Source organism: Antrostomus carolinensis, unplaced genomic scaffold (assembly GCF_000700745.2).
Source record: "Antrostomus carolinensis isolate BGI_N321 unplaced genomic scaffold, ASM70074v2 Scaffold54812, whole genome shotgun sequence".
Lineage (NCBI taxonomy): Eukaryota > Metazoa > Chordata > Aves > Caprimulgiformes > Caprimulgidae > Antrostomus > Antrostomus carolinensis.
The window spans coordinates 2,762-19,966 of record NW_010302790.1 but is presented as its reverse complement, the minus strand read 5'-3'; the positions used below and the strand labels follow the sequence as shown (position 1 = coordinate 19,966).

The 17,205-nt window shown below is 35.2% G+C and overlaps 1 protein-coding gene across 1 annotated transcript; it reads left to right on the top strand.

Annotated features, from left to right (window-relative positions):
• Window positions 1–12,789: 12,789 nt before the first annotated feature.
• On the top strand, window positions 12,790–15,919 carry LOC104521779 (protein unc-13 homolog C; the record flags this gene model as incomplete). Its single annotated transcript, XM_010163879.1, has 1 exon — window positions 12,790–15,919. A coding segment is annotated over exon 1 (2,965 nt), but the record flags the coding sequence as incomplete, so codon positions are not given.
• Between the last annotated feature and the right edge of the window lie 1,286 nt (window positions 15,920–17,205).

Genomic DNA, 17,205 nt, shown 5'->3' with positions numbered 1-17,205 from the left:
CTTTCCAATCCCACCCCCCAGTCTGGACATCTCTGATTAATTCACAATATTACAGTTTAAGAACTGATTGATTGTATTTACTTTTAATTGATTGACTACATTTAAAAATTGACACAGTTACTGCCTTTCTTTAATGAAAGGGAAGAAATAGTTATCCCTTAAGCAGACCGGGGGTAGTGGGGGGGAGAGAGAAAGATAGTTTGATTCTGTGACAACTTTTCCAACTTTCAGGCTGAAATCCATCATGAAATATAAATTACTTCTAAGCTGTTCCATCAGTTTAGAATTCTCACCATTCAATATAAGTGTTGAACAATAGAAATAGTCTATAATATCTATAATAATTATATGTTATTTAACACTGATTTTATTACTTAAAAATAGAGATGGAAATGACTGAAATATTTTCACTGGACAGACTTTTGCTCCCAAGAATTCCAAGAATTGTCTCTGAAAGTCAAGGTCATATAATCCCGGAAACAGGCACATAGAATAGCTGTTCTCTTCATGAACGCTTAGAGCTGCCCCTCGGAGTTTGTTTTTTTTGTTTGGGGTGTGGTTTGTTTTTTGGGGGGGCAGGGTGGTGGTGATGTTTGGTTTTGGTGGGTTCTTGTTGTTGTTCTCCATTGGGATACAAGGATTGGCTAGAATTATCTAATAAACTGCAACATCTCTGTACATAGTCTATATTTCTCCTGTTCTGCCTGTGGGAGTTACAACTTTTAACACTGTGTTTGTGTTAAAGGTGTGGTTCTTTAAGGCTGGCTTCATGAACACGGGTTACTGGCGAGCGCCCACAAAAAAGCACATGGCCTACGTGTATAAACTGCTCCTTCGTGTTACTGAATGCTGATGTGGATGCCTTGTCAAAGTGCACTGTAGTTTCATTCCAGTCACTGGCTTACAAGTATCTGGGCTACCAGAACTGTGAGAATTTTAGCTACTGTACAGAATGAAAACCTTTGCTCATGTGTTTACTGTAGAAAGTTCTTAACATCATAATCTATGTGCGGATCATGTGAACAGAGGTACAACATAACTCTGTTGTGAAGATAAATTTGGGTAACTCCAGTTGCAAGTAACTAGTATGTGTTTATACATAAAATGAGATTCTTGATTGGTCAGTATCATTACAAGCAAAGCCAGCATTCTGCTGGCTTGGGCAAGTTCTAAATGGAATTTTAATTCTAGGGTAGATAAGTCATAATAAGGTCTCTGGATTGTGTTTTGGTTTTGATTGGTTTTGGTTTTCCTTCTTAAATATCGAGTGATACATTTGGCAGAGCAAAATTCCGTGGTTGTGCTAAGCTATCAAGTAAGTTGCGGACATATTCAACATCTGGTAACATAACATGTTAGCATAAACAGGGTCAATGATTAGGAACTTGCTTGAAGAGGACAACAGTGTTGTGAGTTAACATTACTTTCAAACAGGTTTTTTATTAAATGACAAAACCCTATATTTTTGTAAAACATTTCCAATATTTAGTTTTACTGTCTCAAGACTATTTGCTTAATCTTGATAAAAATCCAATTTATTTCTGTTGTGTGTATCTATGTGAATGGCCATGCTTGATTAGGCTCCCTGATTTTTCTTTTTTTTTTTTTAATCCTTACATGAGCAGTCCTCTTGATTTTGAGAGGCATTTTTGTTACATCTCATGTAATTAGGACTATATCATTGAGTACTGATATCAGTGGAATATTTCCTGTTGTGCTTTTATATAAAAGTTTTGTTGTATTCTTTGTTGGCATGCAACGTACCAGATTTGAAGCACCAGTCTGTTTAAGTTCAGACAGAATATTTAGTAATTGCTACGGGCTAATAACTGCAATAAGATTTGAATAATGAAGCATTCATTCATATGGTTCTTAACTATAAATCTAATTAACGGAGTATTTGTAGGTTGCATTCGCTTCAACAGGACATAATAAATATGATGGTCCATAATTATTTTTACAATGATACACAAAAAAAATCCAAAATACTAATTTTACTATGGTATGTTCTTTATTCTAGAACTTTTCCATGTATAGATTGCACTTAAAAGGCATTGAATCCCAAGATCTCATTACTAACAATAATACAAAGATTCCAGAAAGTAAAAGCTACAACCAATAACCTTTAAATAAGCATTGCTAGAAATTGTTAATTACTTTTAAGTACTGCCTTTTATTCAAGGTATCCTTAATATGTTTTTGAAGTAAGTAACTGAACTACAGGTTTCTCTGTTACAAATATGTCGGCTATTACAAGAAAGCCCAAAGTTTTGTTTTATTTATACAGGAAACATGTATAATTTACTAGCTTAAAACTTTTTATATGGCATTTCAGGGCTGCTATGTCCCAAGATTAAAGGGGATAATAATATAAAAGTGGTTTCATGCAGGTGTACATATTTTGTGGAACTTTTACACTTAGATTATGCGTATGTGTTGTATGTAGAATGGTTTTATATAGGATCATTATGGATGTATTTCTGTAGTTTTTCATGTGTCAGAGTTTTAAATACGTCTTCAATATATGTAAGGCTGAATGTGGCCTTACACATGCTGATAATCAGTTAACATTTGAAAATATAGCCATCGTATTCTGCACAGGATGATATACTCGCTGCATACACAGTAACAATCCATTCTGCTCTTTAAATCCCAGTAAACAAATGACTGACTCCTCCTGTCTAGGTATTAATTGGGAATGTACAAAATACTGTTAATGGAAAACAGTGATAAGCATCTTATTATCTGGATCATCCGTAAATAATCATGGAATGATAATAGTTATGAATCTATGTAGCAGATTCACTACCAAAAATGACCAGCTGTTGATGAAAGCACTACTGGAAGAAATAGCCAAACAGTTGTTTCTCTGGGGCATGTCAGACTGATAAATAAAAGGCTAGGTGAAACATGGCCCTACCAAGCAAAAGACAGTATCTCACACTGTTATCCTTGTGGCCACTGATGCACCTGCTGGCTCTCACAATGCACTGCATGTGTTGTTTCTGTGAGCAAAGGTTCTCAATAAGCCTGTTTCACTCTCTGTGAAGCAGAGGGGCTGCCTTCCCCACAGGAGGGCTGTGGCTATTGCAGCGAATACTGCATTCGGAAGCAGTGACAGAAGAAAACAGCAACGGGTGAAGTTACCAGCACATAAAGCACCAGGATGATTACCGTGCTCTCATGTTGATGTTGTATTTGAGCAGGAGTAGGACACTAACTCCTGTTTTGCTATTATAGAGGAGAAATAAAGCTGAGCTGCAGAATGAATTAGTAGCTAACACCACAATTACTCTTAGCTGTTAGCACGAGTTGTAGGAGGGGGGAGAAAACGGGAGAGGGGAGTAAAAAAAAAAACCAAAACCATTTAATGCTGCCTGGGGAATACAGTGGAATTTAGAATGGATACCGTTGCGGACTAACAGCATGCCTGATTGCACTTGAGTCGAATCACTGAGAAGCAGCCTCATGTTGTATTGTACCGTTTTTAAGGCTGAAGGAAGAACAGCAAAATAGTAATGGGGTTGTGTACAGTATTTCTGCGTAAATGGAAAATAATACAAAGATGGTGGTATGTAATTTGTATTTTATTTTTAAGAAGAATTTAATCCAGGTATGTATTCTCTTTGTATTTTTGTTTCTAGTCTACATGCATTTTTCTGTTTCCTTTGTTTCCTTTCCTTATTTTAATTCTGAATGTACCTCCCACTGTTCCAGCTAATGCAATGCATTGATTTGTAACTGATTTGCTTTCTAATGCTATAATGTTAATGAAACTGTCTGGGCTTGTGGACTTCATTAATCAGCACTTCATTAAAAAGTGGGGGGTTTATTTTGTAATGTTGTTAAGTTCACAATATAAGTTGAGAAAGATAGTATAATATTTGATTTCACAATGAGTTGGAACATTTTATTTGGTAAAAAAAGATAAATAATGTAGATATATGAATACATGGTGAAAACATAGTATGTTTTGCTTAAATCTGCCTGTAGTTTTTTTCCTAGTTCATGATGGGATTAGTAGTAAATTGAGATTTACAGATGCTTATGTATTTCTGGGTCTTGATTAATTTTCAAGATGAACACCCTGCAGCTTTCTTTCAAAGAGGCAGCTTGCTTAGAATACATGCTTGATTCTGTTCCACAGCTAAACCTATGTGTTAGAATTCCCCCTCTCATGTACCTCCTTCAACCCACAACCTAAAAAAAATCCCATAGTTATTTAATACTTTTTTGTCCATCCCTTCAGGTTCAAGAAGATAACATTTTGCCTTCTGCAAATCCAGAGACCAAGTCATAGTAGCTGAAATTAATTTCTTACTATGATATTGATGTTTCATTTTGCTTTAAGAGGAAGAATTATGCAGATATTAAAATCTCACTGTATTCATTAACCCCCAACTTTCTTTAGTCATCTGGGTCTTATTGCATTTTTTGTCTTATTAATAATGTTTCCTTTCAACAGACTACTGATTGTATGTATTAAGTGAAATAGAACATAAAGCTACATGCCCTTAAAGGAAGGGCACTAATGCTTTTCTCATAATAAGCATGTCTAGTAAAAATGTATTAAAAACATTTCAGATGTTAAAAACAATGCTCGTATTGATTGTTCAGTAGTCCTGAAATATCTTAAAACATTCTGTTGCATTTCTAATTTGAATGCAGCCCAGCTGTAAGTAAGATTTTTTTGTTTAATAACATGTTGATACAAAAAGGGTTAATATTAGTTCCAGCATCTTAATACTGATGTTAACACTTGACTGACAGGAATTCTTGTGCTTTAGAGGCATTCATTGATCTAATATAATTTAATTGCTTTCTGATGTGAAAATAAACTCTGATCATAAAGTTGTAGTTACTTTTCACAGAGGAGGCAATACAATGCTTGTTTCCCGAATGAAGCTGTCTGTGATTATATAAAATAGATGCCTTTATTTAGTGTAATATGCAACTATGATTTCGTAATTGAAAATGTAAGATTACTTGACTCATTTTTGTGTTCTAAAAATCGGTGCTAATTCTTACCATATAAATCAACATACTGAGAAAAGTGTTGAGCGAATGCTATTGAGTCTAAAAGCACTAAGAAGAGTGAAAAGTAGTAACTGAGGTTTAAACATCTTTTGTTCATTATAAATTACTTTTGTAAAGGATATTATAGAAATTATGGTTAACTGTCATCTCAAAGACCTTTCAAATAGAAAGGAGTCATGATGCAAGATAAATGAGGTTTTTTCAGTGGAATGTATACAACCTGAATAGAGCTGTATAAGGGTTTTCTGTCACTATACCATCTGCTTGATCCTGCAGTGATGTCAGCACATTATCATAATCACTTTATATTGCTGTGGAAACACTTAGGAAATCACAGGTGAAGTACTGGGATTCCAGAGTGCTATCAAGGAGGAGAAGACCGATAGCTCAGAATGTCTCCCAATTCATTAAAGTATCAAGGAGGACTGAAAATTCTGAATTGTCTTTTAACTGTAGTGTTGTGAAAATCTAGGAAGAATGAAGTAGTATTCTAGGTTCTGTCTTGTGAGGCCATTACAGTAAAACAGAAGCTCTAAAGCGTAAAAATTCTTTGGCACCTAAGAAGGTTCTTTTAAAGGTTTTGTTTTTCTCATCTTATCTGTCATTCAATTAGGTTGATAGCTCTAAAGCTGCGGTTCATACTTTCAGGTGGGAATCTTGTCAGTATATTGAAGCAAAGAATATTTTCTTATAAGATTTTTGCAGCAAATTTAGAATTATGTTTAATATCTACCATCCTTATCAATGACTGACATTTCAGGTGTTTAGCAAGCATGGCTCCTACCTGTGTGTGCCTACTCATCCTAGTGTATGTTGCTGTCAACAGTAGTTGTAGTAGTTTGTGCTTTTGGCATTTTTCAAATGTAAATGTCACAGATGATTGCTACCATTTAACTGAATGAAAGACCTCTTTATCAAATACTGTCCATTTCATACCTTCGTATTCTGAAAATTTAATTGAATTATTAATTAACTACATTTTAGAAAATATTTATAACCTTCTTGTGGGGGAAGGATGGAATCCAGAGGGCTTACAAGTAACGTTTTGCCCATTTGAAGTTGTTCCCTTAATCTAAACAATTCACAGAGAATTTTTATAAGTAGCTTTTAAAAAAATCTCCCCAAAAAACAAAGAAATCCCAGCTCTCTAAAATAATCTGTGTTCTATAGAGTGATGCAGTGCACACATGGTCACAGACTCCATGGTGGTCCCTGTCCAAAAGAGATTCAGGGCAGAGGATTGCCCGTCCCAAGACTCAGACCAGTATAACTGAAGGATTAAAATTCTATACCTGGAAGAAAATTGAGGGGTTTGTTTGGGTTTTGGGGTTGTTTTTTGTTGGTTTTTTTTTATAATGGAATTCCATTTATAATGGAATCATTATAGAGAATGCTTAAAGTTGTTGAAAAGTTTGAAATATTAGTATTACATGAGACCAGGACAGAATGTATGCTCAGTATACTGTAAATATATCCTTTGTATATGTGTTACGCTTCAGTGTAAATTAAATCACTTGTGCTCTCAGGGTATAATGCTCTAAAGAAAACTCCTAATTAAAAACACATGCAAAATTAAGGACAGAGCTGAGATTTGGTCAAATTGATTGGTCAAATGCATGTTGATGCTTTCTGGTTTTTAAAAGCATTAAATAGGTTCGGATTATTTTGTACTCTATACAGTAAATCTTTTGTATATTTCTGGTAATCTGACATAATAGCAAGCATGTAATAGACTAACTCAAGCTAATATGCCTGGTACTGACTTAGTAATATAATTATCCCCATATCATCAGCAAATAACTTTTCCCTTTCCAGGTTTTCCATTGCTTTTGTAGGAATGGACTATTAAGTGGAATTATCTCTAAATTTTAGCAGCTTTTCAAGTGGGAGCATGGACTAAAAATACGATTATGTAGTAGAGCGTACATCATATATAGAGCTGTAAAAGAAGGGGAAAAGGACTCTTGGGTTCGCTATTGCTACCTTCTTTAATTATTACAGTCCTTTTTTTTTTTTTTTTTTTTCTTAATTTAATTTAAAAAGTTGAGGAAACAACCAGAAACATTAAAGAAAAACAGATTAGTACATTTAGCCAAATAATGTTGAAGCTGTGTTCCAAATCATCTGCAGTCTCTTAATGCCTGTGTGCATTAATATATTCAATGACACTCTACTAAGGTATCTGCTGCTCCCCAGATGGAGCATGTTTTAACTTTAGGAATCTGTTCAATAGCTTTTTACTTTTAAGTATTAATCTGCTATATTTGGCAAATCTCTTCCTTTTGATTTTAGTTCTAGTCAAGGCCATTGTCCTTTAAGGACAATTGCTTCAAATACAATTTTTGTATTTGTAATATAAATACCATACTACACATATGTTTCTGAAGAAATAGTGTTCTAAATGTTTTCAGCAATTTTATTAGTAGTTCATCAATAATTGATTGGCAACATTAGCCTCACAGTTGCTGTAACAAGACTTCTCAGATAGAAATACAAATATTATAAATACACACAAAGGTGAAGAGAATAGTGTGACTAAAAAAGTAAGAAAAATTATTGCAAAATGAGAGTGCTTATTTTTTTTTCAACTCATGTCTATCTTTAATAGTAATTGAGCAAAAAACACCTTTGAGTCTGCAAAAAAAATTCCTCTCTTTTCCCATAGTGGTCATAGCAGTGGGGAAGCAGTGAAGATGACTTTTCTCTCCAGAATAATTCCTCATCCTAGTAGCTTGTGATTTACATTTTCTTCTAAGCTGTCCTGAAGACAATATGCTTCTATATATTATATTAGACAAAGCAATCTAATTGCAAGTAACTGTTAAACTGCTGAGTTAGTTCACAAATATATGAAGTCAGTATATGGTTTCTGTTTTAGATGCAGCTCTAAATTACAATGGGCCAAAGTCAGTTTTAAGCATGTCTTACTTGCATCTGTTGTTATCCTTTAACTTGCTTAAGTTCTATGCTGAAAGAACAGATAAGTAGCAGGTATGAATGACCAGTCTTGCAGTCTGACTATTAAACATATTGGATTCCATAGTGTACTTGACAAACATATGTGCAAGCTCTTCAGGACAGCAGTAGGCCATGTGGGTTAAAAAAATAAGCAAATTGTAGTATCTTTAGTCTGGGGTTTGAAACAGCAGTTTGGTGGTTAGTGGTATCAGTAACATTTCCAATGAACAGAAAGACAACATGCTTCATAGTGGTTAGGTACATTAATAGCAGGATCCATAAAGAAGTATTACCAGATAATTAAGCAGATACAGTGAAGTTTCCAAATGATATTGATAGACAATAGGAATAGCATTCTAGCCAAAAAGAGAGAGTGCTGATAGCACATCATACTCACATGTGAATGTTGGAGGAGGTGATAGGACAGGGCAAAACTCTGCTGGTGAAAACCTGAGGAACTCCTGGAACAAAGAGTAATTATCCAAAAGAGAAAGCAGAACTACTTTCTTGCTGTTATCCCTGTCTTTACCAGGGTCTGCAGGCAGGTCTTCTACGTAGCATGTGCAGTATTGAGTATCACTTTACCTTGAGACACATGCCAATAACACAGAATACAAAAATGTCAGTATTTAACAAATATCAGGAGAATTCAAGAAGAATGTGAAGGAGCAGAAAATGGTTCCAAATTAAGTTCTTCTGAATTAGGTCATCTGAGATGATTGCGCATATAATGCTACTGTTATAGTAAACTAATGAAGCAATCTGGAGTGTACATAGTTATGCTTGTCTAAAGAAAGGTAGTGTATGTTTCGCCCAACAGATGAATACTGATGGTTAGGTCTGGATAACCTTATTCCCAGGTGAGCTTAAGACTAGTAAAAGACCATATTTGAGAAATTTGTAGATCTGAATTCTGGTTATTCTGTTCTTGACTTCTTATATTCCTGACAGTAAGAGTACCTTTCTTAGCCTCAGTTTCTGCAGCTGCAAAGTGGATTGTTTAAATTTTCTTTGTTATGTGTGATAACTTCATTTCTGTAAAGCATTTTGCCTATCACAAATAGATGTTGCTGCCTATAGGCAGCTGAAACTACTTTGGCAGTACTGCAGAGTGGTATTGCTGCAGAAAAAGACCTTTTGGTTTTGTTTTGTTTTCTCCTGTTGTCTTGGTGTTATGAATATGAACTACTGTATGACTTCTCACAGAGGGAGGCTGCACTTTAGTCTCATCTTCTTCCGTGTCCCCTTCCAAAACACACAGGCCCCTTGTAGTTTATTAATAGTGTAAAGGTTAAGCAGGGCTATAGTTCTACCTGTTTCTTGCTTTTCTGGGGGGACACTGCATCCGCAAAGCTACCTGTGAATAGAGAGATCTGCTGCTCTGCAGGTTCATTTACTGGGATCCGAACAGAAAGTCAGCAGTGATCTAGCTTTGCTTTTTAAATACTGAAATTATTTTTAAAGATGATTCAGTTTTCTTTCTTTATAACAATAGAGGGCTGGATTTGATAAAATGAAAAAAAATAGGAATCTATGAGGATCTTTTGTTCAGACATGTAACTAAAATACTATACTTGCATTATTTAAAAAGCTGTTGTTCTTAACCCGTCCCACTCTGCCCTCTTCTTCCTGAAATGTTAGTTGTAGACTTGGGAATAAGATCCTTTAGACCTGATGCGTTGAACTGACAAGTTTTATTTTCACAATGCTTTCTTATCAATAGTATCCTTGAAATCAATCCAAATTGATTCATCATCAAGTTGACAAAAGTCTATATTCACTCTTACTGTGGGAAAAAGTTGAAAGAAGTGTCATTGTGTCCTTTCTTTACAGAAGGAACCCATTAACAATTTCTTTTATTTCTAATCTCACAATCCATAACACTTCCCAGTTTCCTGCTCTATAACCACCTCGCATAAAGTCTCTGTTTTACTGCTGTGACATTTCAACTTGATTCCTTATGCTTAGAATGGGTTAACCCATCTGTGTTCAACTTGATCATATAAATTGATTTAAGTCAATATAAGAAGCAAAGTGAAAATAAAAAAATGGTGTCATGATGTTTTATAGGGAGACCTAGATAGAACCAGAAAGTCACTGAGTGACAACTTGCAGCTCATTCAGGTAATTGACAGTCCTCTGTGCTTCTCAAAAGGCTGTTCCTTATTTCCTACAGTTTTAACCTACACTGATTTAAAATGATAAGAACAAATGCAAAGCTTAAAAAAAAAAAAATAATGGATGAGACCTATAATGACTCAAATATAATTCTATGTGTTGATAGTTTTAGAAAATGAGCATTTGACAGAGCAATGGTAGGCTGTAAACTGATGAAGAGATCATATGACTAATGTAGCTGAGATGAAATGGCACTCGCATGAGAGAACATAAATCTGCTCCATTTAGCAGATCTGTGCGTGTTTGTAACAGTACAACTCTTCATTTACTATGGCATTGTCAGAAACTAGGTTTAAATAAACTGAGTACTAACTTTGCAGCTATTTAGAATATTTTTAATTATCTCTGATAAAAAGCATAGGTTGGGCATTGGATAAAACATATATGACTGGCTACGAAATCAAGATTGTTCTACAGAGAAGAATTAAACCTTATTTAAAATAAATAAAAATGCTCCAAATTCCAATGATAACTTCATTATTTCTTTATGTTTTTTTAAGCTGAGCCAGTAAAGGAGCCTTCTAGTTTATTTATACATTGTTGATTTTAAGTCTTTTTCAATGAGAAGAATGTCCAAGTCATCTGAGTGAAGTTTGTATAAGAAAGCACTTCAAAAGCTGTGGTTGTGTGGGCAGAGAAGGCAGGCAGTCACACGTCAAATCTTGTTCAACAAATGGTTACAAATATTCAGAGTAAGAGCTGAATGGTTTCTACATCTAGAAACATGCCTTTGATATTGAAAAATGTCCCAGAATGATTTCTTCCTCTACTAATATGTGAAAACAAGACAGCCTTGGCTCTAGCGAGAGCTTTGTAATATTCTGAGAGATGCCATTTGCATGCCTTGAAAATTGCATGCAGTCTCATTGAGCATTCGTTTGGTTCCAAACATTGTTTGCTCTTAATTCACTCCTAATGCTTAGACTTCAGGCATAAGTCTGGAAGAAAAAGAAGTCACAAGCACTATGCTGATGTATATATGTTAAAAATGTGATTAATGTTCCACAAATATTTCAACTTTTATAAAATAACAGGCAGCAACTTTGGGAAGAAAGAAGAATGTTGTCTATTCGTATTCTGCGTGCTCTTGGGTTGCATCACCATTTTGTTATAAGTGGTAAAGAAATAAATCTATTTCCATCCTCTGTTCCAAGATTCCAGAAACCAACCAGGCTTTTACCAGCCTTGCTTGGGCTCTATTCACCATAGTGCATTTTGCTGCTGCAGTATGAATCTGTAGTTAGTGTTTATTATTGACCATAACAAGAGTATAATAGTGTCAGTGAAGACAAACTCTGTAATGAAAAGACCAGGTCTTGAGGTGTGTGAGGGGACCATAATGTTTCTTACAGTGCTATGCTGTTTGCAGACAAGGAGGGCAGTTCAAATTCTTTACGCCTCTTAAGACATCACAAAGCAACTTTTAACCCTTCGTATACTGAAATAACTTCTTATTCTGCCAAAGAATTTTTAGCTGGTTTTGAAACTGGAATGGCCATTTTAAGAACTTTTGTCAAATTTTTCTGATCTATTTGACTTGGTTTTATTCTGCAGCTATGAGACTGGGAGGTAGATGATATGCTGAACAAAAAAGTACATTTATATGTTTAAAATGCATTGACTGCATCTCTATGGAACACAAGCTTTTGTTTTATGGAATAGAAGCTTCCAAATACCTCATGAAATCTTTTCTTACTCTTCCATATTTTAGATCAAATTGCTTTCCTGTTGTAATGACACCTGGTTTTGTCCTGAGACTTGTAAATCATATTTGTTTCTCCCTCTTCCTCTCATTTTGTGTAGGTTGTGTGTTTTTTTTCTGTGACTAGGACAATGTAAAAATTAGTAACATGGATGGGAGTGTTCCATCAGTTGTCATTATGATTTTCTGTTATTTTCTATAGTGTTTTGGTTTGTTTTTTTCCTTCTTAAAGAAGAGTAACGAAGAAGGTATGCCCATTTTAAGTCCTGGCTTACTATGTGTTACAGTCTGGTATAAAAAGGAGGCATCTGTTTCTCAAACCATAGATTATGCATAATTCAATCTCAAGATAGAACAGTACTTCATGGATGTAATGCTGATCTGTTGCACAGAATCCTACCTTGCCCCAAAAGATGAACCAAGAGAGACCTTTCTACTTCTGTTTTACTAGCTAGTAACAGCTTGTTCCCCTGTCATTTTTCTGACCATTGCTGTATATCATATAAATCTAAATTGAAATGTCATTACTCTGAAAGAAAGCAAACAGCATTAATACCAAATATCTCAGATGAAGGCAGCATATTAAACTGGACAAAGAAGCCTGTAAATAAGTAGAGTTTATTAGTTTACGTTAAAAATATTTGCCTAGAACTGCTTTTAGCTTCAGTTGTTCATGAAAAATTCTATTTAGACAGTTATGGGGAAAGTATAAATAGATACTTAACTCCTCTGTGTTTCCATTGTAACCCAGTTAAAACAATATCAGTATTATTGAATGATATGTTTGTTTGGCAGCTGTTGTAATGTAATTCCCTCCTTTTTAGACACTTCAGAAGCCATGCGCGACAGAGTGAGATTTTGCAAGACATACAAAACTCCTTCAGGATTTGGTTTCGAACAAACAGATGTGTGATTTTTAATTTTTTTTTTTGACTGTCAAATTATATCAGAGCATCAGTAGTTTATATGTCTATAGTCTCTGTCGATGAATATTTGCTGATGATCCTGTTGGAGATACAAATACTTGTCTGGATCAAAAATTGTGCTTTGTGGAAACAGCATAATATAAATAACACTCCATGGTTTCTGCCCTCTTAAAGAGCCTGATCTCATCTTACATATATAAGATTTGCAAAGGAATGTTTACAAAGAAACCGGGAAATAGTACAAAAAGGAAAGAGAGTTGTCAGAACAAAAAGGAACAAGACTTAACTCACATTGGACAAACAAAGAATCCAAAATTTTCGAATACTTTAAAAAGCACTGTTAAAAAGATTGCCAAGTGTCCATCTGCTCGCAACTTATCAGCTGAAGAAGAGGAAAGTAATAGAGAATTTTCACTTTCTCCAACATTCAGTTACAGAGTTGCTATTGCCAATGGACTGCAAAAGCATATTTTTGTAACAAACAGTAATAATGAAGATACAGTTCAAGATCTGTCTTCAAATGATAGTTCATATTCTGAGTCATTAAGTGAAGCAAAAAGTAATAGCAAGAAAACCGAATACTTATCACACACAATGCCCGTGAGACGCAACAGGAAAAGCTTAAGCAGCCTTGCACCATCTGATGGAAGTTCTGATGGAGAACGCACTTTACACACGTTGAAGCTGGGAGCTTTACGAAAACTAAGGAAATGGAAGAAGAGCCAAGAATGTGTCTCATCAGACTCAGAACTAAGTACCTGGAAGAAAACATGGGGCTTAAGAAGTAAATCTCTAGACAGAACTGGCCGTCACCAGAAATCAAATACTCTTGAACCTGGCTTTAGTTCGACAGGTTGTATTAGTCAAACCCATGATGTTATGGAAATGATCTTTAAAGAGCTTCAGGGAATAAGTCAAATTGAAACAGAACTCTCTGAATTAAGAGGGCATGTTAATGCTCTGAAACAATCAATTGATGAAATTTCTAGTAGTGTAGAAGTTGTACAAAATGAAATTGAACAATTGCGAACTGGATTTGTACAGTCCAGAAGAGAAACTCGGGACATACATGACTACATTAAGCAGATAGGCCATCCAGGAAACAAAGCAAGTCTTAGATTTCTAAATGTGCCTGAAGAGAGGCTTGAAAAAACTGAAAGCGTAGTTTACAAAATATTAATAGATAAAATGGGGTTCTCGGAGGCACAAAGCACTATTAAAATTGAGTTTGCTCAAAGACTGGGACAACAAAGAGACTGTCCAAATGCAAAGCCAAGACCCATTCTTATTTACTTTGAGTCATCGCAACAGAGAGATTTGATTTTAAAAAAGTCTTATAAACTTAAGGGAACTGGCATTGGAATTTCTACAGATATATTTTCCCATGACATAAAAGACAAAAAAGAAAGAGGACTGCCTTCCTCACAGACATATGAGAGTATGGATATGAAGCTTTTAACTGTGGAGACAAAAACTAAAATACATGACTGGGAGTCACCTGACAGTGATAAAGACTTGGAATCAGATATCAATAGGAACAGTTATGCAAAGATATCTAAATCAGCATTTCAGATAAAAACAAGCACTGCAAAGGGAAGTACTGAGTACCCAAATACTAAAGACCTTAATAGAACTGTTGACAATAGCACACTTTCAAAGAGAAGAAACTATGACAATCAGTCACCAGAATTTGACAGCATGGAAAAACAATCTAAGACCTATTATTCAGACATGACTCCTCTATGGCATTTACAGAATGATTTTGCAACACCGAAACTTAGCCGTTCGGAGTCAGATTTCTCAAAATTGTGTCAGTCTTACTCTGAGGATTTTTCAGAAAATCAGTATTTTACCAGAACAAATGGCAGTTCGCTATTGTCTTCGTCTGATCGAGAACTTTGGCAGCGAAGGCAAGATGATTCTACAAATTGGTATGGCAGTTCCCAGGAGCAGACTTTTGTCCAAGATATGCAACAGTATCCAGAGCAAAACGAAATAGAGAACACAGAAATTGTTGACAGTGGAGTAAGCAATGGAGTAATATGTGCATCTGGAGACCGAAGCCACTATAGCGATTCTCAGCTTTCTTTACATGATGATCTTTCCCCATGGAAAGACTGGAATCAGTTGGAACAAGGGACAGATCTGGCCCTAGACTCATCCACACAGGAAGTTTTTGTGTATGATATGAGCAGCCCTTCAGATCAACAGACAGATTTTGGAAAGTGCCAAAGTTCTGACCTCCAGTATGATACAGAAAGCTACGATTTTACCCTTGATGGTACTTCACCATCATATCAAGGCCCTGATAGTGAATCGCAAAGTCAGTGGACTGGTCAATATGATGATTTTCAGGAAACAAATTCTGTCTCCCCTTATCAGAATCAAAACAGATTGCCTATGATGTACAGAAGTCAGAGTGAACTACCAAGTGACGACTCGGAAGAAACAGCCCCCAAATCATGGCATAGTCGATTAAGCATAGATCTTTCTGATAAGACTTTCAGCTTCCCTAAATTTGGATCTACACTTCAACGTGCTAAGTCAGCTTTAGAAGTAGTCTGGAATAAAAGTACACAAAGTTTAAGTGGGTATGAAGACAGTGGATCATCTTTCATGGGAAGGTTTAGAACTTTATCTCAATCTACTGCAAATGAATCAAGTACAACACTTGATTCTGATGTTTATGCTGAGCCTTATTGCTACAAAGCAGAGTATGAGGAAAACTTAGTTGAACCACCTGGTGAGAATGAAACAAACTATGTAGAAGTAATGGAACAAGTCCTTGCTAAACTAGAAAATAGAACTAATAGTAGTGAAACTAGTGAGCAAGTCCAAGAGTATGAACTGGGGCAGCCTTTGTATGAAATTCCATATGCAATACTACCAGAGGAGCAATATGACACACAGTTTGACAGTGTGGTCAGTGAAGAGATATTGGAAGTTGCAAGTGACACAGCTGCTGACATAGAACTAAGGGAAGATGAAAATCAGAATGTCCCAGAGATGCTTACTGAAACTCCAAAGAAAAAAAGAATACGACCATCATTTAAAGAAGCTGCTTTAAAAGCATACAAGAAACAAATGAGTGATTTGGAAGAGAAGATCCTTGCTGGAGGTAATAGTATTTTAATATTGTCTTTTAAGTAAAACATTGTTCTTACTGGAGTTGGACATTAATTTCTGTGTGGTACCTGATCCTGCTTCCATTTAATTTGATGATGAAAATTCTACTTAAGTCTGGTTTTGTTCATAGGGTGAAACAGTCCTATAGAAGTCAAAAGGCTAAAATTTTATAAGTTTATTTTGAAGGAATTTTCTGAATATATTTAGTAAAACGTTTACAAGCAGTTGTGTTGCTTTGAATTTCAGTAACTTGAAAATTAAATTTTACAAGATGTAAATCCTGTAAGAAGAACTAAACAAACTAAACAGTACACTATTTTTGGTTTTCTTATAGCTTTATAAATGTATTCAAAGGAGTAATCCAGAGTGTTCAGATATTACGGTGTTTCCTTGAACAGTTTTCAAGGAACAGTTGGTTATACATTCATCCTGATGAGCAGTGTTCTGCATCCTGTATGCAACCTAAAACTTGTTATGTACTTGTGAGAGTGCAAGTCTAAATTATTTTAATTCTGTCCTTAGTTGAACTTCTAGTAAGCCCTCAAACAAGTAATCGGTTCCCAAAAAAGGGAAGAGAAGGGTGCAGAGGGAAGAGAAAAGTATGAATGGTAGCATCCATGGATGAAGAAGTAGGAGGAAGTTAACTCACGGAAGTGTTGACACAGATTGATTCATGATCTTTATCTACTGTGTTAACAGACTTCAAAGCAGTCAGTCACATGCATAACTTTAATATCTCTAGTAATACACTAATGTGGTGATTTTCAATATTAACACGCACTGTAATGCTAATGTTATAATGTTGCATGTGCATTTAATTGGGAGCACATAATTACCATAGCTAGCCAGATGGCAATTGTCACCTTGACTGAATCTTTGCTTGCTTTATCTGCCTTGAAAAACTAATAATCTGATACATTCTTCTTAAAGATGAAGAATTGTGCCTTTAGCCAAAGACTGTATTTAGTAGTAATGAGCATCTTTTGTATATGGACAACTACTTCTACAATAAATATATAGTCAAGTTGAAAGTATGCTACACAAGCAATTAAATATTGCTAATATGGAAGTTTATTTTAAAGTCTGTTTTTAGATTCAAATAATGACACTAGATTGTAGATTTGCATTTTGCAGGTATTTTTCTACAGTACTGTGTTAGACACTAAGTCGTGTGTGTATGAAAAAACAGCTAGCAATTAGTATTTTCATAACTTTTTCAGTATTTTATGAGGCACGGGAGGGAGGGACCAGGTTTGTTTTACTTAGTCATTGTTGTAC